Source organism: Stegastes partitus, unplaced genomic scaffold (genome assembly GCF_000690725.1).
Source record: "Stegastes partitus isolate 25-593 unplaced genomic scaffold, Stegastes_partitus-1.0.2 Scaffold6, whole genome shotgun sequence".
NCBI lineage: Eukaryota > Metazoa > Chordata > Actinopteri > Pomacentridae > Stegastes > Stegastes partitus.
In genome coordinates, this window is record NW_007577737.1 from 954,305 (window position 1) to 979,070 (window position 24,766).

The 24,766-nt window shown below is 44.9% G+C and overlaps 2 protein-coding genes across 3 annotated transcripts in view; both read left to right on the forward strand.

Annotated features, from left to right (window-relative positions):
• LOC103356582 (TGF-beta receptor type-2-like) overlaps positions 1 to 4,325 on the forward strand; it is a 24,172-nt gene extending 19,847 nt beyond the window's left edge. For both annotated transcript variants that reach the window (XM_008280795.1, XM_008280787.1), the window contains exons 6-7: positions 1,261 to 1,385; positions 3,182 to 4,325. In XM_008280795.1, the coding sequence (XP_008279017.1) occupies positions 1,261 to 1,385; positions 3,182 to 3,361 (305 nt within the window). In that variant the 3' untranslated portion in view covers positions 3,362 to 4,325. The remainder of the gene's footprint in view (positions 1 to 1,260; positions 1,386 to 3,181) is intronic.
• A 9,575-nt stretch (positions 4,326 to 13,900) lies between these two features.
• Positions 13,901 to 24,766, forward strand: part of stt3b (STT3 oligosaccharyltransferase complex catalytic subunit B) — a 91,946-nt gene continuing 81,080 nt past the window's right edge. The window contains exon 1 of the mRNA XM_008280809.1: positions 13,901 to 14,356. Coding sequence (XP_008279031.1) covers positions 14,088 to 14,356 — 269 coding nt within the window. The 5' untranslated portion in view covers positions 13,901 to 14,087. The remainder of the gene's footprint in view (positions 14,357 to 24,766) is intronic.

Sequence of the window (24,766 nt, forward strand, 5' to 3'; positions counted from 1 at the left end):
CTAACTAGTTTGTGAAAAACTTTGCAGGAAAGTTAATGGCTTATTGTTTTCCCTTCTAATTGTGAATCAGACATACATTTGTCAGGCCATATTTTAATCTGGGCCTGGACACATATATAATATATATATGTATGTCATGGTAGAGACTGCAGTCTGGTAGAATCAGAGATTCTGTTGGTAGAAAAGGTTTCATTTTTCACATAACTTTTCACACATATCAAATAATGACAAGAAGATAGCATAATGATACATTCAATATCTCACAACCTTTTCAGTATTTGTAGGTTTGTATACGGTGATACCTAAATAAAATGATTATTTTGGTACTATAGTCACATAATCTGTGTTTCTGTTCCTGTACACAAGGTTTGCAATGCCAATCACAGTCACTACCAATCTTCAGAATCGACAGTCTCTACTAGAATCTCTGATGACGTATATGTCATGGTAGAGACCGCCATCGTAGAGTCTCAGATTCTACCAGATCACTGTCTCTACCATGACATATACATATCTGAAGAATAATGAGTGATGTATCAGAGTGTTTTGCTCACTGAAAGTTGGCGCTAGCTCCAGTATTGATCCGGCTCTAAAAATAAGTAGATGTTTCAGTTTTTCACTTCGAAGCCTTTTGTCTGTATGTGTCCAGGTATTATTTCCTGTCCTGGTTTTAATCGCAGGAAATGAGCTTGAACTCATTATTTACTCCAGCGTTCGTCAGCCTTCACTCATCTTAATGGATGCTCTGATAACTCGTTGAACCCTCAGAGAAACGTGGAGTTCAGTTTGTTGTTTTCCGCTCCAAGGATTCGTTCACATAAAGATCGGTTTTCTTTGGAAGCTGTTGACCCGCGGCTTCCTCCACGCCGGCGCTTTGAAATCTCGCCCTGAGTAAACTCAACTCTGACAGGCGCTCTCTGACACAAAGCCGGAGCTGTGCTGCTGAGACACTTTCAACTCATCGACGCTGAGGCTAGAAATGTGATAATAGTGCTTCTCTTCAGCGGACCTCCTCCTCGGCCCCTCTATCAGCAGCGCTGGCTCCTTCGGGTGTTTGTGCTGCTTCGGTGCTATTTAAAGTTTGCAACCTGCAGTTTTAATTTAGAACGCACAGTGAATCCTTTGAGAGGTGTTGCTGGTGTGGGGCGCTGCCATCTGATCTCGCCTCTCCATTCAGCAGTCGGATTAGAAGTTTGTACAAGAAGTTGAATAAGTTTTTTTTTTTTTTAATTTATTGACCTCTTGTGTTTCTGTGTGCAGAGGTGAAAGAGTACGAGCCGCCGTTTGGAAACCTGAGGGAGCATCCATGCGTGGAGAGCATGAAGGACAGCGTCCTCCGAGACCGGGGACGACCTGAGATCCCCAACAGCTGGATCAACCACACAGTGAGTAGACGCACATGATGGGAGGAGCTGCTGCAGGACGACGGTTAGGCTAGAGCAGGACTGTTTTAGAAGACGTGTTGTTGGAAATCAGCAGTGTTTATCGTCGTTCTGAAGCGAGGAACTGCAGGCAGAGCAGACAATAGCTCAGATTATGATTCAGCTGTTCACATGACAATTGACAGGAATAGCTGCAGTTTTTTTTCTTTTTAAAGGAAAGCAGTTAAAATCCTGCCTCCTGTCTTACCTCTGAAAACTTTATTTATGCTTTAGAATTTAAAAATGAAATAACAATAGTGCATTGTTTTCTATTGAACAGCTCTTCCTCGTTGGTTCGGCAGCTCGTTCACACACACACACACACACACACTTTATTTCACGTCTTGTCGAAGCACAACTTTGTTATTTAACCTCCTGAGCCCCAGAACATTCCAGCAGATTTGAAAAAAATGAAATCTAAAAGCTTAAATTTTAGCTAAAAAACACGATATTGAAGGACAACATCTCAGGAACTATTAAAGACAAAGTCCTGAAGTTTTCACAATTATTTCTCATCATGATTTTTGACAAGTAGATCAAACAGTCTCTGATTCTGGGGGAGCTGAAAAAACAAAAGTCTCACCTTTGGGCTCACGGTAACAAACAGTTGATGATGCAGAAGTCAGTCGGTGATATTTTTTTTCTGAATTGTGTGTAACTGCATGTCACAGTGACGCAAAACTAAAAACGTTTTAATTTAAAATACTTTCATTTTTGTTGTACCACAGAAGCGAGGTAACCTAATCTAAATAGGACAGTTCAAAATGCTTCTACAAATATGACATTGGATGGCTTGAGAGGGAACTAATCATATGCTATAGACTTTTTAAACATTTCTGATTAGCCTGAGAATGCATCAGTACGAGGATGAAAGCAGGGAACATATGCAGCAACAACATGAGAACGTGAAAGGAATGTTTCACTGCCCTGTTTCATACGTCAGGTTCCTTTCTGCTGACGATACTTTTACTTACAGTCGGCCTCAAATTCATTCATACCCTCCGATTACTAATAATATAATACATTTTATTTGTGTAGCACCTTTAAGAGCAGAATTCACAAAGAGCTTTTACATGATATAGAAATACGACAGAGAGAGAGACGAGGCGACACAGGACAACAACAAAAAGTGTATAAAAAGTGCAGGTGAAGACTCAAGATGTAAAAATACACTAAATGAAAATGAGAAAGAGCAGGCTGGGTCACTGTTGGAAGGTGTATTATAATAAAACTGATTAAAAAGCTGGAGATAAAAGTAGATTAAGAAAAGAGAAAAGAGAGACGGACAGCAGGCGGTAGCAATATAAAGGGAAAAGAACATCTAGAAGAGAAATAAAAGAGAACGTCACTCAAAAAGTGGGTTTTAAGAAGTGATTTAAAGGATGATACTGAATCTGCAGCCTTAGTTCCTCATAGAAGGAAAAAAACAGCTGAAATAAGTTGAAACTGACAAAAGTAACAATAAATAAAAATTGAATAAACATCATGACGTTGCTTTTGAATTGTGGTTCAACAGAAATATTAAAGCAAACCAGCCTGATGGAACCCTTTTTTCAGTTTCTAGTTATTTGAGTGACTGTTGTGAATTTTCTTTCATAGAAGGGGATGAACAGATTAGAGGACGACTGTACAGGAGTTTGACTTGTAATTGGGTTTTTTCACAGTCACACCAATAGAAATATGCAAATACACGGGATCATTAACAGTTTCAGCTCGAGGTGAGGACACAGACCAACTCTCTTGCTGTGGTCCGTTCGCAGGGCATCCAGATGGTGTGCGCCTCCATAGAGGACTGCTGGGACCACGACCCGGAGGCCCGTCTCACAGCCCAGTGTGTCGCAGAGCGCTTCGACGACATGGAGTACCTGGACAAGCTGTCGGAGCGCTCCAACTCGGAGGAGAAGATCCCCGAAGAGATCTTTGTGGTGGATGAGAAGTAGGCGCTGAGCAGAAACGCTGCCCCCGTCAGGGCGGCCGAGGCATCACAGCCGAGCAGCTGGTGGAGGAAGGAGCTCCGGTGGATGCGCTGCTGGCACGGTTCATCGCAGATGAGCAGCAGATGAGCAGCAGATGAGCAAACTGGGAAGTCGAGTAGAAGAAAATGAACTGCTGCCAGACACGAGCTTCCACAAAGCATCAGGATCAAGTCGGGACCAAACAGGGAGATCACATTATAAAGCTTCTTTAACCAAATACTATTTGCACTTTATGAATATCTATGCACACCAAATTCTATGTATTCCATTTCTGTTTTGTTTTGACTACACATTTCAGGTATAGGAAGTAAAGGGACTGCACATGTTTCTGAAGCCAAAAGGGACCAAATGAAAGATGTTAATAACACTAATACCCCCCTCATAGTCGCCCAGTTTGTTTCCCGGGGTGGTTTTAGATAAAAGACTAGACGACACCAGATTCAAGGTGCAATTGGAATTATTCACGAGGAAAAGCTGGAGAGCTGTTTAAGGCAATAATATGCAGGGAATGCTGATAGAATATCTCCAGGACTATGAGCTGCAGAGTAAAGAAATCAGCCTGAAAGGAAAAGAAAACAGATATACAGTATATATATATGTGTGTGTGTGTGTGTGTGTGTGTGTGTGTGTGTGTGTGTGTGTGTGTGTGTGTGTGCGCGCGCGCGCGCATATTACTCAGAGGAAAAGTGAAAGTGTGTTTTTATCTGACCAAGAGGAAAAAAAGGGAATAGAGCGTATATTGAGGACTCTGAACTGGAGGATGCCTGTATGTTGTAAAAGCTGAACGTCTTCGTTTTCTTGTTTTTTGTTGTTTTGTTTTTTTTTTTTACAGAGAAGAGAATTCTGATCCAAAGCTCAGAAAGTATATGTATCAAATTAATTTTGTATAAAAGTCTAAAGCCATTATTAAAAGTGTTACCGTACTCGACTACGTTTGGTGTTTGTGATGCTTCAGACGCTTGATTTGTGAACGTCTGGGCAGGTTTGAGCAGCTTTCAGCTCGTTTGTTGAGTGTGTTTACTTGCAGCTAACGTGCCAAGTGGACGGTAGCAGATGAAGTGTTCACATCTCAGATCAGTGATGAATCAGTGTGTGAGCATCTATGCATCCTGTCGCTATGTGTTGTTTTAAAGCTGTTGGGTTTTTTTATAGGAAATATCCATTATCTTTACACCTTAATCCTCACTAGAGTCATGGGGGGCTGGAGTCTATCCCAGCTGACTCAGGGTGAAGGCAGGTTCACCTGGACAGGTAACCAGTCTATCACAGGGCTACACTTAGAGACAGACAACCAAGCACACTCACATTCACACCTACGGACAATTTACAATCACCAATTAACCTCAGCATGTTTCTGGACTGTGGGAGGAAGACGGAGAACCCGGAGAAAACCCACGCTGCACGGAGAGAACATGGAGACTCCACGCAGAAAGATCCCGGGTGTCCTCACCAGGACGCAGACCGGCAACCTTCTAGCTGCGAGGCGACGGTGCTAACCACCAAGCTACAGACACATGGTTCAGTCTCTTCATGGGGAACGGTGAAGACAACAACTCCCATGATCCCACGCTGCTCGATGACATCACCAAACCACATCTTTTGGACTGAGAGGCCTCACGGCTGCAGAAATCACAGACTGCACCTTTAAGCTCACTTCACTTTGGGGTTTTATCCAAAGCACGTCTGCGCCGTCACTCATCTCCACGGCGACACTTTCCTGCTGATTGACAGCTTTTCCACGGTGAGTGTTTGTCCTGGATCAGGCTCAGGTGAGTTGGTTCAGCAGCTCCAGTCTGCTGGCTCTGATGGACCTTTCATCCTGAGCCCACAGCTGACTCACACCGGAACATGTGTCTGCTTCTGTCTGTGGCTTCCTGCCTACCCGTCTGCCCATCTGTCCGTCTGTCTGTCTGCAAGGAAGCTTCTTTTAATTCACCCACAGAACTACGCCTCCGACACTCAATCTGTTGTGTCAAAACAACAAAACAACATCTAACTGCCTTTGTTTCATTCAGAATGCATTATCTGAGGCAGGAGCTGTGAGGCATCTCTGCTGAAAATGCATGACCTGTTAAGCGAATGCACTCGGGAACAGTGGGAGAGTAATTTTTTGCGAATGCGGTGGGCTGATTTGTTGTCTCACGGGGAGTTTTCCGTTGCCCTTTCCCTGCAGTTTACACGCTCTATTTACATAAACCCACGCCACAGGAGCTGTTTCGGTGTGGGCTGCACCGCGGATGCATCGGACACCGCTGCGGGATACATATACGATAAATGATTTATAATTTCTGCATTATAAATGGATTTACCACAGGGGTGTCAGATGTAACAAGAGTAACATTCCTCTTCATTTTTCACAATCAAATAATGGGATGCCAATTTCCCTGCAGCAAAGAAGTTGTGCTCTCAAGAGGGAGATACATATTTAAAGAAAGTGAAAGCCTCTAAATGCCTTCTGGAGTAGCCTACTTCTTTTTTTTTTTTTTTCCCTTCTACTGACACAACATTTGTTAGCTTCAGTGGGAAACTAATGTCTTCATTTCGATGGCAAATTAAAACGAGGTCTTGCAGCAGCCGCGGCTCCTGTAGGAAAAGGTCTGGGTGCAGCTCGGCTAACAGTGTGGGACAAGTGTAAAGCAATTAGACATGAATCATATAGCACATAGAGTCAGTCAGCAATAATCCTGTTAGCTTTAATCCTGTTATGCTGTACCCTGTAAATGAATTCTCTCAGTTTTTGGCTTTGGCGGCTTTATAATAACAAGAAGAGAACAAATAAATTACATACCACGGCACGTCTTTTTTTTGTTTCAAACTTTTCTCTGTTGGTTCTGAATTAATAATAATTATAATAAAGACATGTTCAGTCAGTACGAAGCCTCTAGTCTGTGGAATCAACCCAGGGTTTGTTTTAATTAAGGCAACATGGGAGCTTGTGCACACTTATTTACTGCACTGCCAGCAAACACCACAGCACATTAACCTACATAACCTGCATTTTGCCTTTGCGCCAGTAGAGGGAGCAGTGGTTCTACCGGATGCTGCACACAAAGGCACCGTTTGTGCCTCCTGCAACCAAAGTGCTGAAGTGCAGGATCCAGTGAACTAACATTTATGCTTTGAGGGGTGGAAAAAAAAAAAAAGTTTGAAAATGAAGCAGTGCACTGTGAAAATGAAGGGGCTGAGCTCAAGATGTGACAGGTCTTTCCATTACCGAGACTCGGTGGAAGTTACCAAACACTGGAGCGGTTCTGTGTCCCAGTGGGGCCTAATTGCGTTTAACAGTTGCTGTTGGCAAACATTACTTAACAAATTTCTCTCCGTCTGATTCACTCCCTCCGTCCAGTTTCTCTCTCTCCCAGCATCAGAAGCTATGCGCCGGAGCCACCGGGCCGCGGCCCTCCATTAACGCCGGCTGAGCTCGGTACCTGCGGCGCCGTATGGATCCTTGTCAGCTGCTCCATCAGGATGCTTCCTAACCCGATTAACCCCTTGAGTGGGCGTCAGCAGCAGCAGCAGCAGGCGGAGGAGCGGATGGCCAAGAACAGCTCGTCACCGTTCGCACACAAAGCCGGCAAACGCTCACATCACCCTCAGGTGGTCGTAATAATCCAGAAGGAGATGCTCTCCTGCCAAAGTCACTTATCATTCCTACATGCCGGTTGCCATGGCGATGCCTCAGACATCAATCAAAGCTTGCTGGGAAATGCGTCGGTTGGTGGGAGCTATAAACAATATTTTAAGCATCTCAGTAAGGAGATGACAAAGAAGACGAATCGCTCCCGGCGTCACCTCTCGTCTCTCGGCTCCGTGGGTCCAGTTAACACCAGAGGCCGCTTCTTTTCTTCCGCTGGGTCGATTACGGATCCCGTTTTTTGATTTAGATGTTCACTTGACGTTTCACAAAAGCAGCGTGCGGCTTCAGAGCTGGCAGCAGGAGTCCCGCTCTCGAGGGAAGCTCTCGGGCCCTGAACCACGACTCGATGCAGCGATTGTCCAGGGGATGATGTGGCTGCTGAGATAGGAGCAGCAGGCAGCCCCGGCCCCGAGATGGAGAGATGAGGAGCCATTACCCCCGCTGTCCTCTCAGATATTTTTTATCTCGTGGCAGCGGGCTTGATAGTTCAGATATTACTTTAATTTCCTTATGCCTGAATGAGCTATTGTGTCATTATGCACTCAGCCATGAGCCTCCCAGAGCGCCTAATAGAAAAAAACAAGCCCACCAAGGACAAACAGCTGCGTCACCAGCGCTCCTATGTTTGATATGAAGGTGTTTCTCTTTGGGAGGATGCTCGTCTGAGTCTTGTTTGGCAGTTTTATTGGGATGCGTCTCCAATAAAACTTGGAGTGATTTTGGTCATTTGAGCCCACGAGCCCGGCCGGCAGTAATTCCCTACATCAGTCATCTCCTCGTTACATGTATGGCGCCATGATGATTTGGGACTAATTTGGCTCGACGGTTATCTCCGAGCCGCATTAATTTGTCTGTTCATAAATAATTTACTGATTGCTGTGCCGTTCTCGTTAGTGCTCCGCGAGAGGCTGACGTGGCTTCGCAGAGGACTTCAGTAATATCCAGACAAGAAAAGCAAAGGTCACGGAAAGTTGATATAAAAAAAGTAAATGTAAAAGCCTAACGACTGACTACCGGAGCCTGTAAAGGTTACATTTGGATTAAAAAAAAAAAAAAAGAACCCGAACATATTGGAGGGCAGAGTTCTGAACTTTTGGAGGAAGCTGCTTCTTCCTGCTTCCACTCATCATGCAGAGCTCGGCCTCCTCCTCCTCCTCCTCCGACTCTGGCTTCGTTTCCATTACATGGACAGTTGAAAAGCCACCAGAGGAGCTGCTATCTCTCCTCCTCCTCCTGCTGCAGCCTCCCTCCCATCTCTCCCATATTCATTGGAAAGGCCGGCTAAGTTTAACTTTATTTGAAAGGCGGGAATTGCGTTCTGTCAGATGACCGATCGAGGGCAACCAGCAGGAGAATCGATTGGACACGGGCTCAGCACAGAGATGCATACTCCTGACCGAGGGGGCCTCTTGGTATTGAGCCGCCTCTACAAAGTGCTCTTTGGTCAGAAAATAACACCAGAGTTGGCCTTTAATTTAATGTATTTACTCATTATTCCAAAGGTCGTTAAAAAGGAGGGGAGAGAAAACAAAGCACAGGCATCGGTTGTACAGCGGATTCACAAAGTAAAAATGCAAATCACGAGACGAGGTAGAGGCTATTCTGAGCAACGTATGTCATATAGTAGTTATCTCTGTACGAGCTGCACAGTCACGCTTTGTGAAGTCAGAGAGGACGCTGGCATGTCTGCTCCTCTTCTGTGTTTTTTGGGGTTTTTTTTGTGAGTCCTGCCATCGTAATTTTGCCACTGAGGTTCCAGGGCTGTCATTGAAGCAATATCACATAAATCTGTTGTCTTCTGAATTGAGACAGCTCGCGTCGGCCACTCAGGCAAGTGAAAGAAGGGTCATTTGTCAAGCAGAGGCAGCTGGGAAATTGGGAGGCATACTTCAATTTTCAACACACGAGACGTATTCTTTCTCTCCCGCGGGGATAATGTCAGAGCAAGTTCAACTGTTTTTCCACGCATTACATTTCTCATATCTGAAAGGCAAGTCTCCTCAAAAGGCATCACGCTGCTCGAACCGTTCCAAAGTGAGGGGAAATTCTGATAAGGCACCTGTTATTCTGAAAGAGGTAGAAATGCGAGCCAGCTTCTCGGAGTCTGACATTCTGCCTGCAGACAGTTGATATCTCTGTTGAGCTCCGGTTAGCTCCTCACTCCTCCTTATTTCTCCCTATCTGCCTTCCTCTCTCTTTCTCTCCTCACTCTATCAACTGAAACTTTCTTATATAGTTTTTTTTCTTTCCTTCCCTTCCTATGCAGCATGCCAATAGTATTTGAAGCATCACTGCAGGCACTTTCAGCTGTCGACAGGTCAGAATCAATCTTGATGAATGTGGTGAACTGTGAATGTTTTCGGGCAATTTTCAGTGTTGATATGCTTGTGAGAGTTGCTCTCAGATAAAAAATAAAAAACTACTGGATTAAATAAATGTTTATCCGTCTGTATTCGTATTTGAGACCCGTTTTATTCGTATACATGACAGCAGGTTGTTAAAATCCAATAATTGCATAATGATTGTGTAATTTAACGGGATGATTATTGTGATTAAAAGCCTGATTAGGAATTAAAACGTTTGCTCGGGTGACTGCTTGAATTTGTGATTCTGGGGGAAATAGGCATGCGAAGGCCCGACAGACAGATTCACATTGATGTTTGATCCCAGTTGTCAAAAAATGGAAGTTCTCATTGACAAGATGAGTGCATTGATTGCTTTGTTCCCCTTTGGAGAGCGTGCTAGATGAAGGTGTTTTTGTAATCAAATAAAAAAAAATGAAAAGATATTTTCAATCAAAACTGTCATTGTCTCTGCAGCTCGCAGCCTCGCAGGGAGACTAACTTTTCATATCCTTCGGCGGATGACAGATGAATGCAATGAATGCAATAGCATTTGGAGGCAGATGCAGCTTTATAAATTGAGCTAAAGCTCTCTGATCTCCGGGATGATAGATCACGCCGTATTCTGTTGCAAAATATAGGAGCTTGTCACACTATTTCATATTTTATAACAACAAGCAATTTTCTTTAAAGAAGTAGTCTGGGCTCCGCCGTACACGGTGCATATGAATAGCTAAGTAAGTCATGCGGCGCTATACATAATCACAGCGGATCAAGATTAACAGTCCCGTCGCACAAGGTGAACCCCGTGTCCGATCCTGTGCCAGCACACCTTCCATCAAAGTCAAGATTAAGACGTCGCGCGCTTGTAGAGTCTCATCCGGATGCGTCGCCGGGGACCGAGTGGGTTATGTCCAAATCTATGAAATTTAACTACCTCTCTGTGGCCCATTGACTGCCAGAGAAATGAGGCGTGCTGGCTGTGAAATGATGTGTCACTGATGAGGCCTGCACAGGTAACCCCATGCACTCAGAGAGCATCGTCAACCAGGAGTTAATCCAGGTCATTACTCTTGTGTTTGTGTTGTTCTTTTTCCCCCCTTCAGTCCTCTGATTCATCACTAAGACACGCACCGAAGATGTCGTTTAACTCCGTTGTCATGGGAACCCCTTCAACCCTGAATACACAGATTTGAAAATTAACCAAGGAATTATTTTAGCGTCACAAGCAGCGCGACCCGGAGGCAGTTATTCTGATGCTGAACATGCTTTTTAAATGGAATTACAACCCGCCGCACAACTCTCTGCTGGCTACAGGTACATAAATAGTTCAGAGCAGTTGGATGCTGCACCTTGTTGGGATGCTAAGTGCTCTCATTCCTGTTAATGATTGTGGTGCGAATCGCTGTGTGTGTGTGCAGCGGCGGTCCCCAGGCGCCGGCTAATCATCCCGTTAGAATGGATCACAGTGTAACGGGATGAATAGGATTTTTAAAGTTTGCTTTGGCATTTTTTGAAGTCTGCTGCGCTCACAGTGAGCGAACATCATGTTCCGCCGTGCTTTTTGATTGAATGTACACCATTTGGATTCCCCCCAGGACGTGTAGACGATGCACGAGACAATTAGTGAAGAGCAGTGCCAAGGAAAGGACAACAACAAAGCAAACACACAAAAAAAATAAGATCCTGGTCTTGGCGTATGAATGTGCTGGTGTCAGTGTGCTATCTCTGTGATGGATCGGTAATCAATCAAGTTGTTTTCCTGCCCTCCAGCGAGTGCATGATGGGAATGACTCCAGCCCCCACTAATGACCCTCAACAGGGAAAAAAAAAGAAGTTTGTATAGATTAAACACAAATCTATGCTTCTCTTTTGTGATTTTCTAAGCTTCTCTTGTGATTCGTGCTGCAGAGATGTCAAGAACATGATGTGCCTCCTTCTCACGAATCTTCCACCCCGCTGTCTGTCTGCGCCTTAAAAACTAATTACATCCTTCATACGAGCACTTCACGTGCCGCGTGTGCATGAAATTGGAGGCTTCCTTTTGGAGCGTGCAGCAACTTTGTTCTCATCAGAGACCGCCGATTCAAGGAGGATTCTTTGCTTTGCCCAAAATGGTTACATAACACCAATTGCTTGAGAGATTTGAGATTATTATGCATTTTTGAGACAAATTGCTGAAGCTAGTCGAGGCAGCACCTACTGTGGATGTTTTGGGCTTTGGGATTTTCTCCCAGTCACATTTTTAGTGGCTTCATTTTAAGCAAAAGCTGTTAAAAAATGAGCATAATGAATATAATCTTCTTGATCAGCTATGACACCTCTCTCTCTCTCTCGCTTCCTCCTGCAACTCACACATGCCTTCAAAGAGCAAAGAGAGAATGACAGACAGGAAGGTGCAAAGATTGTTTCAGGCTTCATTTTAAGCTTTTGTTTTTATTGCACAACTGGCCTTTGGCAAAATAAATAAAAAAAAGAAAAGTATAGACACCTAAGAAGCATAAACTCTGCAAATCTGAAATGTTCTTGGGAGAAAATAAAAAAAACAGAGAAGACAAAGCAAACAGAAACATCCAAGTCTGCCCCTGGAGACCGGGGGGGAGAAGCAAAGCTGCCCTGCCTGGCAACAGCACTCATTTTGGCTGGCTTTCATCTGGGTCTGGCCTTTTGACAATAGATGCGATTGAAGCAATCTTCACAGCCTGCATTTCTATTTGTTTCAAAGGTCATCCATTCAGAATTTGGAGGTAGAGGGGAAGAGGTGAAGGAGTGGAGGCATAAACGTCACGGCGTAAGCGGGCCTTGACAAATGATCGAGGCGCCTGTGTGTAAGCGTGAACACGTCGCTGTGAGCCTGCACACGCATGTAATCATCGGGATGAATGCGTGTGTGTGTGTATGTGGGATTACACATGTTTACACGCCCGTGTGCGTATTGTCTTTCCTGCCTCTGACTTTCAGCTGCAGCGTGTGATACCGTCTTTCCTGTGATCTCCTCATGATCCCAGAACTCTTATCCGCTCGTGCCACTCCAGCTACACTCCACGATGACCCCCATCAATTTTCATAATCATTCTTTTACTTCCCTTCATTATCGTCCGTCCATCTCCCCCCGTCTCTCCAAAGCCGTGTTTTCAACGGGCTCTTATCTCCTCCTCGTCTCTCCAGAAGATGGCCTTGATCTACAGCCGTGTTAAGCCGGCTCAAACTTCACTGCAATTCTTCTACATGAATATTTCATTGGTTTTTTTTTTTTTTTCAAATCATGATCTTATGGGGGTGACAGGGTAGCTGTAAACAGTGTTGATGCAAAGCCGGGATGGGAATTTGCCCAGTTTGTGAAGTTTTTAAATCAGCAAACAGAATATGCTCGGATAAACTGTATGGAATTAACAGTGCGTTTTATATTATAAATGGAAAAGGATAAAACCAAATAAGCAGTTATCAGAATGTATTTCATCTGTTTAAACATTCCCATAAATTACCGGGTGGGTGCTGTAATCAGGTGCAGTGCATATACACTATAAAGTCACGGTTTAAATTTCTAATAATGTTTTGCAGGTCAACAACTTAATTGCGTTACTGTTTGTTTAAAAATAGACTTCTTTGATCACATAATGACTCGTGTGTAACCTCGGTGTAAGATGAAACGCTGTGCTGTGGGTTGCATTTACATAAAGCAGCATGAGATGGAGGAGGACCAGGCCTTCTGTTCCCACGGACATGTTTGTCTAGAACCGGATCAGACCTCAGATTAACCTGTAATACATCGTGCCTCTGTCTCGTGGTGCAAAATAGATGTACGCAATCAATCAATAAAAACCTGTGCGTTTACCTGAAATGCTCAGAAAATGTGCTATATTTCAGTATGGGCTTTCAAGGCTTTGGGGCAAGTTGTGAAAGTACATCCTGAGTTTAAGAGAATGATGAATGCTGCGTGCTCGTCTTTGCTGGGGGACATAGTAATGATGAGACACATCAATCTTTATTACCACTTCACCACTCAGTCCTGAACATCCAAGGGCAACAGAAATATTGCACTCAGAGAGCACATTTATCTTCGCACACCTGCCTATAGCTTTTAGCTGCAAGGAAATGACACAAACTTTGTGTTCACCAAGTTCTTTTTGTTATTCTCTATTTAAATGGCTAATTAAGCTCGAAACAGCTCACTTTAATTGGGTAATAAGGATTTTATTTATAGTTAGTAACAGTGATTCCATTTCATATATATATATATAACAGGGATAATCCTTATTTCAATGAACCACAATTTATGTGCTGTCATTAGTGGAGTCATCTGTCCATCTCGTCGCTCTTGCGCTCTGATTGGTTTAAAGACTCAAAGCCCCGCCCGCTCATACGTCTCGACCAGTGAGGGGCCGCCAGAGCTTCCCAACGCCCCTCCCATCGCCCCAGTCCCGCCCCTTTCCACCGGCGTTCAATCGTGAAGCGGATTGAGCGTTGCAGCCTCGGTATGTGGCGCATGAGTGTGCGTTTCGGGATGTAACGGCGGTCTGTCGGAGCGGCGACACCGAATTGAAATACATATATATCCACAGCCGGCGGACTCCGGAGGCAGGATACCCGAGGAAGGCGGACGCGGAACCCGGGGCGGGAGTTTTACGACAGCACGGAGCGGAGGGAAACACGGGAGCGTGGCAGGAGGGGGGGGACGCTCTAGCAAATCCAACCGACACCGCACGCAGAAATGGCGGAGCACCACGCAGCCAGCGACGGCAAGCACAAAGCGTCCACCAACGCCGGGGGCTCGGTGCACGGGAACAGCAGACCCGGCGCCGCGGGTGGAGGAGGAGGAGGAGGGGGCAAAGGAGGCCTGTCTGGCGGACTGACACAGCCAGCTGGGTGGCAGTCTTTACTCTCCTTTAGCATTCTTTTCCTGGCCTGCCTGGCTGGATTCAGCTCCAGACTTTTCGCGGTGATCCGGTTCGAGAGCATCATCCACGAGTTTGATCCATGGTAAGCTAGCTCTGGGCGCAGGTTCATTTCCTACTAACGCTCGCTTTGTAATGGCAGGAGCATGTCGATGTCCAGGTCGCTCCAGGGGGGTTATTTGTTATTTTTTTATGAACATTTCAGATATTAATCCACCTGCATCTTTTTGTAAGTTAGCACATTAATAGCGATGCTAAGTTTCTAACGCAGCTTTAACTTTATTTAGATGTTTGCTAACAGCTCGGACTCAGTTGTTTTTCCCCCACAGTGGACCAACGGTAGGTTTTTTTTTATTTTTTCCTCCCTCTCATGTCCTTGGGACCAACACTTTGAATACGGGGGTCAGCGGCTTGATGCGCCGTCTGCCTCAAGGACCTTGACATTTAAATGTGGTGACAGCAGCTAGCTAGCCGGTCCGGTCCGACCGCTCGGGTAATGGTGAGTCCCAGTAACAGTGAGTGCACATCAGAGCTGCACGGAGCCGTGTGAGGAGGAGCTGCAGGTACAACTTTGGCTGGATTGGAGGGAAATGAGGAGGAGATTTCTCTGCCCTCACTGCTGCATTTTAATTCACTGCGAGGAGGTAAAATGGTTGTGAAAATGGTTTATCCAGGGATTACATGGGTGGGTGGTGGGTATGATTGATTGAGGCTGTTTCACTGCTGGAGTAGGTTCTCTTTTTGGAGTTTAACTGAACTTGATTCATTAAATTGTGAGTTTTTTTTTTCTTAATGCATGCTGGACTAGCTGGGTCTCTCTGCAGGTTGCAGCCGGTGTTCATCACAACAGCAGGTTGTTTGTAACCCGGAAGCCCGCTGATCCGGTCTGGTGTGTCTGTCATCACAATGCAGGATTATTCCGCTTTGTAGCAGTGTCACATGGGCTCACAAGTGTCCGCCTGCTCACGCTGCCATTCCCTCTCATAGACTCCGTGGCATAGGACCAAGCAGCAGCAGCACGACTGATGCATTCATTTATTAATTTTCAAGGACAGGTGCTTCATCTTGCTCAGGGTGACACTTGCCTCTTCAATTATGTTGATAACTTGATTGCATTTTATAGCCAGGGGCCAAGACTTGGGGATGTAAGAGCGTCCGCATGGTTCAGCGGAGCCTGATCCTACTTTGAGGCTGGAATCTGCACCAAAGGCTGACCTCGGTGCTGCTAATGCGTGGTCCCATGTGTCGAATCCTTATTACAATCTGCAGTCTTTCTTTCTTCTTGCACCCTTCATACATCCGATTAGCGTCTGGGGTTGGTCAAAGAATCGGTACATATACTACCTATGGTGTTTTGCCACACTTCACAGCAGCATTGGGAGCTGTTTTGCTTCGGTATAAGGCTATAAAGTGGAACCAGTTTCCACAGCTACAGAGCGAGAGCCGCACAGCTCTTTGGCAACATGTCACCGAAAAGAAAGCAAAGGCACTCTTTGATATTTAGAAGTTTAAAAGCCCTCGCAGCTATGAGCAGTCTGCATCTGTTGTTCTCAATTTTTTTATTTATTTATTTTTTCTCTTGGACCCCAAAAACAAAAGCAGAGCTTCAGTGGAACCTTCTGTCGCTGGCTTAAGTGTGCAAAGTGGGAAATTCAGCTGCAAAGTGACGGAAAACACATTCATCAGAACAGACAGACGTGTATTTGCAGTTGAGCATTCATAAATCCAGAAACATCGAGTCAGTCCTGATCAGCTTGTTCAGAACTCCTGCACCACATTTCAACAATAGTTTATACTCTGGAGGATCCTTCAGCGTGTTTGTCAGCCCGCCGTAGAGCTGGACTCTGTATAGATTAACAATAAACCTGGCCCCACTGAGTGCTGTTTTTGCCAAGAATGCTGAAAAGGAAACTATTCAAATATGCATCATCTTATTTGACTCTAAAATGATATGTATACAGAGCAGATGTCTTTGATTACAGTCTCACCTTTTTGACAGTGAAGCCAGAAAACGTGGATTTTTACAACTGGAAGTGGCCGTCGCTCCCCGACACACATGATTAGCGCCGTTGTCGTTTGAATGCTCGGCTGCCGTTATTGTTTTTCCTCCTGTGCAGAGCTTCAAATTATTTGCAGCGAACCATTACGTTAAACAAGCTGGCAATTTGAAGAATCAAGATTGAATTTACTAGCACCAAAATGTCAAGCTTTATTCTGCAGCGCGCAGACGCCACTGATTTAGCAGCAGAGTCCCTGTTATCTGGCTGCGCTAATTTTAGGTGCTAATATTTGTTTATTTTAAAATCAGGGGGGATTAGTTGGCATTTGGGGGGGGGGATTTCTTTTTTCTTTGCTTTTCCATTAATGGAAGCAATTATTTCTAAAATTGTGACCTAACTTCAAAGTGCATTTTACTTTCCTCATCTAGTTCCAAATAATACTCAGTTGTGGCAGCGGCTGACTTCTGCTAAGAATACTGTCCAGGTAGAACCTCTTGATCCTCCTGGAACAAACATCTCTTTTTGCTAAGTACCAGGTTTTGCCAAGCCGCTACTGGAGCTTCTAAGAAGAGAAAATGTTGTTCCCCCTCCCTGAGTTTACATAAATGTCTGTCCAGCGTATTGAATTAGCAGAAGGAACATTTAACCTGTCTGAAAGCTGCATGGTACGGCATCTATGCATGTGTCGAAGGAGAGTTTTTCCTTGAAAGCATTTACGTCTTTTCCACCTTGGTTATGTCAGGAGAGGCACTCTGTTTCTTGCAGCAGAGCGAGAAGAGAGAAGAAGAAGCATCTCTGTCAGACACATAACTATGTGGATACTCGTGTACAGCGGCACAAACATTCACGCTCAAACGTGCACACTTTCACTTTCTTTTCAACCTGTCTGCATCAGAAGTGCTGCTGTTTCGCATGAGTTGAGCTTTGGTCAAAGTCTAGATGGATGTTGACTGTGTGTCAATATGGGATGTTGGTATTTCAGTCCAATGAAATGATGTGTGGGAGCTAAACGGTGAGCTGATGAATAAATTAGTAGGTCACAGGTAGTTGTAAGGTCTGCTAGTATTGCTGGTAATAACTTGATCAATTCAATGGTTGATCAATTACTACTGGTGTAAATAATTCATCAGATTAAAAGTATATGAACCTAAAAGGTGGAGGATGAGGGACATGCATGTTAGCGAATGTATTGTAGATATGCTGTAGTACCTGGTTGCACCAGCAGGTGGAGCCTTTTACTGTGTAACGAGGTGGGGCTACAGGTGCACGTGTCTCATAAAGCGCGTCTCCTTGCTGTCTAGCTACTATCTGTGGAAGCCATGTTGATGTGATTAGTAGAATCACCGTCCGGTTTAGCTAGCTACCCACGGCTCATGCAAACGCTAAGCTAGCACTTTCCAGTAACACAGGCTGCCAGTGTTCAGATGTTGTTGATTATTCCAACAACATTAAAGCCAAAGTAATATAGCGTGTCTGCTCTGAGAGGACATACATTTGAGAAGTGGCAGCAAGTACCGACACATTTCTGGCACTGATAAAGTTGGTGAAGTATTGTTTGTGGACATATGTTCCAGCTAAGCAGCTGTTTCCAGCAGCTGGACTAATGCTATCCATCCATCAAGCAAATTATATATGAGGGTTATTTTATATAAAGCTATTATGAGTCACTCAAGCCTGCTGCGGAGAGATTAATAACGTTACGGGGAGTTTACTGTGGAGGACTACGGCTTGTTTACTGCGTAATCTGGTGTTTGCTTTGTCTGTTCCTCAGATTCCTACTGAGCTGGTTTAGCTGCAAACATTAGCTGTTGGTGGTTAAAATCAGTTTTATCGGCATATGGAAAAATATCCGCTGTAATTCATCTCAGTGGAAGTTGTTCATTGATTGTTAACACTTCCTATTTAATATGAACTAAATACTTTGTTGTTTTTTTTTAACTGCTGCTCCTAAAAATAGGTAATTGTGCATAAGGACCCACCAGTTCAGTCTTTTTCTTTCTCATCTCGGTACAAGAGCCTCTTCAGCTTTCTTTTTGTTTGCAGTAACGTGCGGCCGGGGATCGTCTACGGCATTAACGTTAAGGTTAACAGTCGCAATGCAGAACTGATCACATCTGCAAAGTCGGAAATTTGGGAATAGCTGCAACATTTAGAAACGGCTGTAAGTCTGGAAATTGTCAAAGCGAGTTGAAAAGGTCGCGTTAATATAGGAGACGATTGGGACTGTAGTATTTGTGCCGTCTGCTGCTGGAGGGTTGGTGTGCCATCTGCACGCACACTCGCTGCAGCAGTGCTGCCAGGTTAAGAGAAGATTTTAAGCCCATGAGCCATTGGAAAACTGCCTAACCTTCTCTAAAGCTATCAAAGCACATTGTCTTATTCCTGCTCTTTCTTTCAGCTCATTGTGCTCGGCTGCACGCTCTCTTTCACCTGCCTCCTTCTCTGTACTGGCGAAATTTGGGTGCATGAGCATTCATTTTTCCTTAACCAACACTTTCACTAGCCGTGTGAATATTCTGATCAACAGGCCTGGAAACCAGCAAAACTGGCAGCACCGGCGCCACGGCAGCTGGAAAGTTATGCAGAATCTGTCCAACCCTTTTTTTTTTTTTTGGAGCCACTGACATTCATGTAATACAGGAGGAAAGCATCCAGTGATGTTCATCTGCTTTTTTTAGTGTTAATTCCCAAACAAGAGACGTGTGATTTAACACCTGAAATGTCAGTAGTCTCGCAGATGCCTTGTGCAATCTCCCACTATCTCAAACAACACTTTGATATCAGTTAGCACCTCAAAAAGAATGTTTTAGTCCCTCTGACCGCTTTAATAAGACAGTCTTTGCTGCTGAAAGTTGTTATGGGCTGTGAAAATGAAATCCCCACCTCAGCTTTTTTCAAAAGCCGGCAAATTAGCGAGGGTAGCAGCTAGCTCTTATATGTGTGTGTGTGTGTTCTCTCCTTCCCTCTCTGTCTCTCTCTCACTGTGTTTTTTCCTCTCCTTCCGTCTTTTTCACACAGAGAAAACACAACTTCCATCTCAGAGTAGATTAGGCCATCCCAGGAACGGCTGCTGGCACAGCAACACGTGAGCCGTTGCTGCAGTGTGGGAAAACGGAGAATGAGTTGTGATTGATCTTCCTAGCAGACGCTTGGCCGGAGCTGTGATCCCGGCTTAAACCCCTGACTGACTGTCCAGCGGCGTATAAAATATTCAGCGTGGACGTGGTGTCCGGTTACCTGCAGCAGAGCGAGTTTTTGTGGGTGTCCATCCTCAGCCGTAATGTGCTGGCTGCTCAGACGTACATTAGCTCGTGTTAAATAGATTGGAGTTACCACACCGACCTATTAGCCGTTTCACAGCATATGTCGGTGCCAAACATAATGACAGTTTTGGCTCCGGCCCTTTGTTTCTAGTCCAACCTTGCAGACCAGAGCTCATCGCACTCGAGTCATATCACAAGAAAACCGACATGCTCGAGTTTTTTTTTTGTCTTGCAGGACTTTTATTTATTTGCTGCTTTCTCCTCAGCCAGGCAACTCAATGTCAAGCCCCCGATGATTAAGTGCTATTTCCCAGTCGGGGCCTCCCAACGGACTGGTGTCAGACGTAGCAGGGAGGTCTGTGAATCTGAGGTGTGCTGCAGGTGTGAGACAGGCGGCGACAGATCTGTTCCGGGGCACCTGGGGCAAGTGTAGATGAGCTGCTTGTGGCAGGAGCAGCGTTGGGCATGAGGACGCCACTGGCTAGCGCTACCAAAGGCACACAAACAGCCCGCTTTCAGACCTGATTTAGCTGCTATTTGGTTTAGAGAGGTTTACAGTGTCATTTATATTAAACGCCTGCTAACAATTCAAGATGATTTTTATGTGACGAGACCGTCTGAGTTGCCTTTCTACTGCAGTTATCCTCTTTGCGGTGGATAATGTGAGGAAGGTTGGGGCATTTAGCGTTTCAGCGAGCTATTCCAGATTGCTGCTGGAGACCGTGACAAAGGGCAATATGCAGTATAAAGGTTAAACGCAGCAGTCGAGCCATTCGCGCTGAACTGAGGTAGCTAATGCCCCAGTTTTTAGCCCCCAATTTGCCTGTCAGCCAAGGCGGCTGGTGGGGCTCTTCTGAAAGCCACCTAACAAGAGGGGCTTGTCAGCAGCCTGCAGGCCACATGACTTACAGATGCCTTACAGCAGGATAATGGCACTGCGAGCTAGCCCAGTTAGTTAGCGTGATGAATTGCCTCTTCTGCACATTTGGGCCAGTGTTTGTGTGCTCACCTGCACCTAATAAGCTTCACAGTATGTGTGGAGTCAGTTCAGTATTTAGCTTTACATTTAATTACATGACGCTGGGAGAGGTTTCAGCAGCATGGTCCGCTGCTCGCACAAGGCACAGAACAATACGGCCCGGGCTATTATTCATTACAAATTACCTTGAGCCAGTCCTCTGCCCCACCTTTCTGCACCGCAGTCTTCTCACACATTTTGGCAGCCGTTTGCTAATGAGATTTTAAGAGCATTGTCCTCTGATAGCCTGGAACACTGTGTTCCAGCTCCTAGCTCTTTGTTTAAGGCTAAAGAGTTTAATTTTGCACTCCTCTAACTTTCAAACATCTCCACACGTTCGGTCTAGATGGCGGCGTGTTCGGTGTTTATTCACTCAGCAGTAGTGGACCTCCACAGTTTAATTCAGTCACGCTTTAATTAATTTCAGTCTATAGTAAAAATGTTTTTTTAATCCTAAATTAGAAAACTGTAGATGAAAATTCACCACTCCAAATAATTGAAGTTCTACGTGACGGGGCACCGAAATGAGGCGCCGCTTTACTTGCAGTGTAGTTCTGATTTCTTAGATTTTCTTCGTATTTACTTGTTGTGACATCTTTGGTGTTTGTTTGAAGGACAGTTTGCACTCATGGTGGAGGGACTAGTGATGTGGGTGTTCTCCTCACAGCTGCTGGTCGGTGAGATGTAGCACCGTTGTTGTTTGTGCAGGACTGTACCACCTTCCTTCATACACTGAGTGTTTCTGGCTTCCTTCAAAGATTCCAGTGATGCTGACGGCAGGTGTTGTTTTGAGGAGAAATAAGGTTGGCTCTAATAAGGAGACTCTGTAAGTGATTCTGTGTTTTCCCTCGTTGTGAAGTTGACTCTCAGATGGATGTTGTCACATCACAGACTGTATTCTTCTTTGGGCAGATCTAATGGATGTAAATGTCCAAATTGCATCATGTCTTGTGTTGTCTTCACGGCTGGAACAGATCCTGGAGCAGGCCCCAAAACAAACCTAGATAGCAGAACTAAATTTATCCCCTGTGTTCTCATCTACAGAAAGTGCTACAGGAAGCACTTCACTCCGGTGTGTGTGTGCGTCTTGCAGGAGTGGAAGTGCGTGGTCGATGCAGCTTTTGTCAAGCTGTTCCTTCCATGTTGTCACGGGCGCTTTGATGTGATTGTTGTTCCATGACCACCCAGCCTGCAGAACCCATCCATCCGGGGAAAAACAGAAGGAGCGACGTGGCCGCTTAACAAATGCACGGCTGTAATTGACGGCGTGTTCCCCTATAGTTCTATGCATCAATGTGTAACTGGTCAGTCTTCACGCTTCGAGTTTCCCCAGCAGCATCAAGCCCAAGACGTCCCATCACTCCTCCGTCTCAGCCAACATGTCGGACAAGTTACATCGGCTGCACTTCACTCGGCGTGAAGTTTTAGGTTTTGTGCTGTTCGATGTAAAACACAAAAACAATCGACGGCTCTGGGCTGCCGGCGCGAGGTGATGCAAATGTTTCAGAGGGTTGCACTCCAATCAGCCCTTTCTGTTGCGGCGCAGGATCCGACAGAAACAAACACACAACCCAAAGTGCGCTAAAACAAGGAAGAAATGGTGGTTGCTGGATGTAGCTCCGCTTCTCTGAGCACGGAGGAAATGGAGCGCACTGAGGGCGGCGTTAGAGAGAAGGCTGCTGCTCGATGAGGGCGTCAAAATGGCGCCTCTCCAACACCGAACCCTGCACAGCACTCAGGAGTAGTTTACATGGGTGGTTTTTACAGAAAAAGGTCCAGACTGCAATAAAAACGGCTTAACGTGAGAACAACAGGGTTAGCTGATGCATATGTGGGAAAAAATCTGAACCCTCCAAACCCCAGTTTCTGGGATTTCTTGCTCGTGTCTTATTTTTGCTCGCTGTGGGCTCTTCTGTTTTATTGCAGTGTGAAGTCATGGCCCTTTATAGAGACAGCATAACCATGGATAGACACAGTTAGAGTGCCATGCATCTGACAGAAGAAAAAGCTAGATTTCTTCAATTATTTTGCAAGAAATGAAAGAAAACTGATGTGAGTGCCCACAGGTGTCATCAATACTGGAATAAAATGTGGGCTCCACATACTGTAGATATTGTACTTCTTAAATTTTTAATTATTGTCCGTACTCATTTGCTCTCTGTAAACACAGCCTGCAGTTCAGCTGACTGAATGTGTGTCTGTTGGTTGCAGCGGCGTCACTCAGGGATTAATGCTTGAGCCGAGGAGTGCAGAATTTTTAGAATAAAAGAATTAGAATAAAACTTTATTAATCAGGCAAATTGCTACACCAAAAAACAACACAACACCAACATAGAATCAGCAACAAAACAGCAGCATACAAAATTCAAATCAAATCAAATCCAAATCAAAATTCAAGTCAAAATCAGCATTCAAATTCAGTATACTATATATATATATATATATATATATATTTATTTTTATTTTATTTTTTTTTAGAGCAGACTGTTTATATTTGGCATTTTCCCCCTCCAATGTGACAAGTAAACTAAATTTGATGAAATATCATGATTTTAAACTTGTGTTTGGTTTAGTTTTTTGATATCTGGAGGGCGCTTCACAGATGAGTAGTTGGAGGACTGGTGGTGCAAAGTTAAAAATCCAGTGGTTGCTTCTGTTTTCCTGTAAGGGCTTGGATTAGATATTATGTCTTTTTTGGGGTTTAGAGGGTTAAAGCATCCCAACAGGAAAGGACAGAAGTTCCACAATCATGTGCAGTCTTGTGGCTTTGTTTGCAGATGATTTTTGGTCGGACAATTCTGGAAAATCGGCTCAGTCTCACCGCTTTCCTTCCCTCCTTCACGTGGGCTTTGAAGTGGTCCTCGATGCCCTTTGGATGCTGCGGGGCGGAAGCGGGGCAGCGGGAACAGAGAGGATCTGTGCTTATCATACATCCCTGTCCTCTTACTGACAGGAGTCGGCGTGCAGCTCTGTGGGCGAGCGCACCTGCATGCAGAGGAGAGAAGAAAGGAGGAGTGAGAGGAACGGCGGTAGGATGGATGGATGGTAGGAGGCGGAGAGGGAGAGAAGAAATTAATGCCTGCCAGGCGTTCAAACTGAGGGAGGTTTTGGTGGCGAAGCCAAAGAGATTTCATTGTTCCAAAAACTGCTTCATCAGTTTGTTTTCTGTGTGCACGTACATGTATAATATCTGTGCTTTTACGGCTTCACGGAGGGAGGATGGGGCTGATTTATTATTTCGTCGGCCAGGTTAAATTGAATGTCTTGCGCGGTTGATAGACTACTTACAGCAGAGCCCATTTAATAAGATCAGCTGCTTAAAGCATCTCCCAAGCATTACTGAATAGTTAAAATAGCTCAACTCAGCTTATTCTCCAGTAATTTCTCTCCTTTCCATTTAATCCCTCTCACATTTTGCAAGAAACTCCCCAGAAATTCACAGCTTAGCGCGAGCAGTGGAGCTAGGTAGACGGCTGGTTTAATCAGATAAATCCCAAAGTGGAAGTTAATGTGAATGTCAAGCAGTTCTAGGCGCACGGTGGTGGTTTGTTTGTTTGTCGTGTAGTTGTTCAGGTTCTGCACCCAGCGTGCTGGTTATCTGTTATATTTAGTTGCCATTTGCATGTTTCATATCAAGATAATTCTCTGTGTGTTGTCATGCCCATTGGCCGGATCCCTGGTTTAGCTGATTGGCTAGCAGTCAGCTTGGCACCCCTCGAATGCCTCGTGTTCTGTGTCATTTAGATTCTGTTATGTCTTCATTGGAAGCCTTCTTTTCCCCCCTTCTCCTCATTTCCACAAGCCTCTTACGTGTTTTTTTTTTTTTTGTATCTCGCGTATGAATCGGTTAATATAGTTGGTCTATTTCTGTCTTTTTATCACTATGCAAATAAACCAATCCCCTAAAGCTAATCTCGGATGATGTTATTGCACTTCCTAGAAAGGCTTACATGGCCTCTGCCTCTTCTCGCCGCTCTGTTTCGTAGACATCCTCTCTCTTCGGAATACTGAGACACTCCGGCGGCCCATTTGTTTGCATGTTTTCGAGCCGTCCCCTGAGTATGCGTGGCTTTGTTCTGGGTACTTTGGTTCCTTGTATCACAGGCAGGAAAGTTTTGGAATTAAAAAATACTTCTGCTGCTGCCGTCCACTTAGTCACTGGTCTCAAAACTTAAGTCGGCCCCCGAAGGCTCCCACATCGGCTTCCCTTAAGA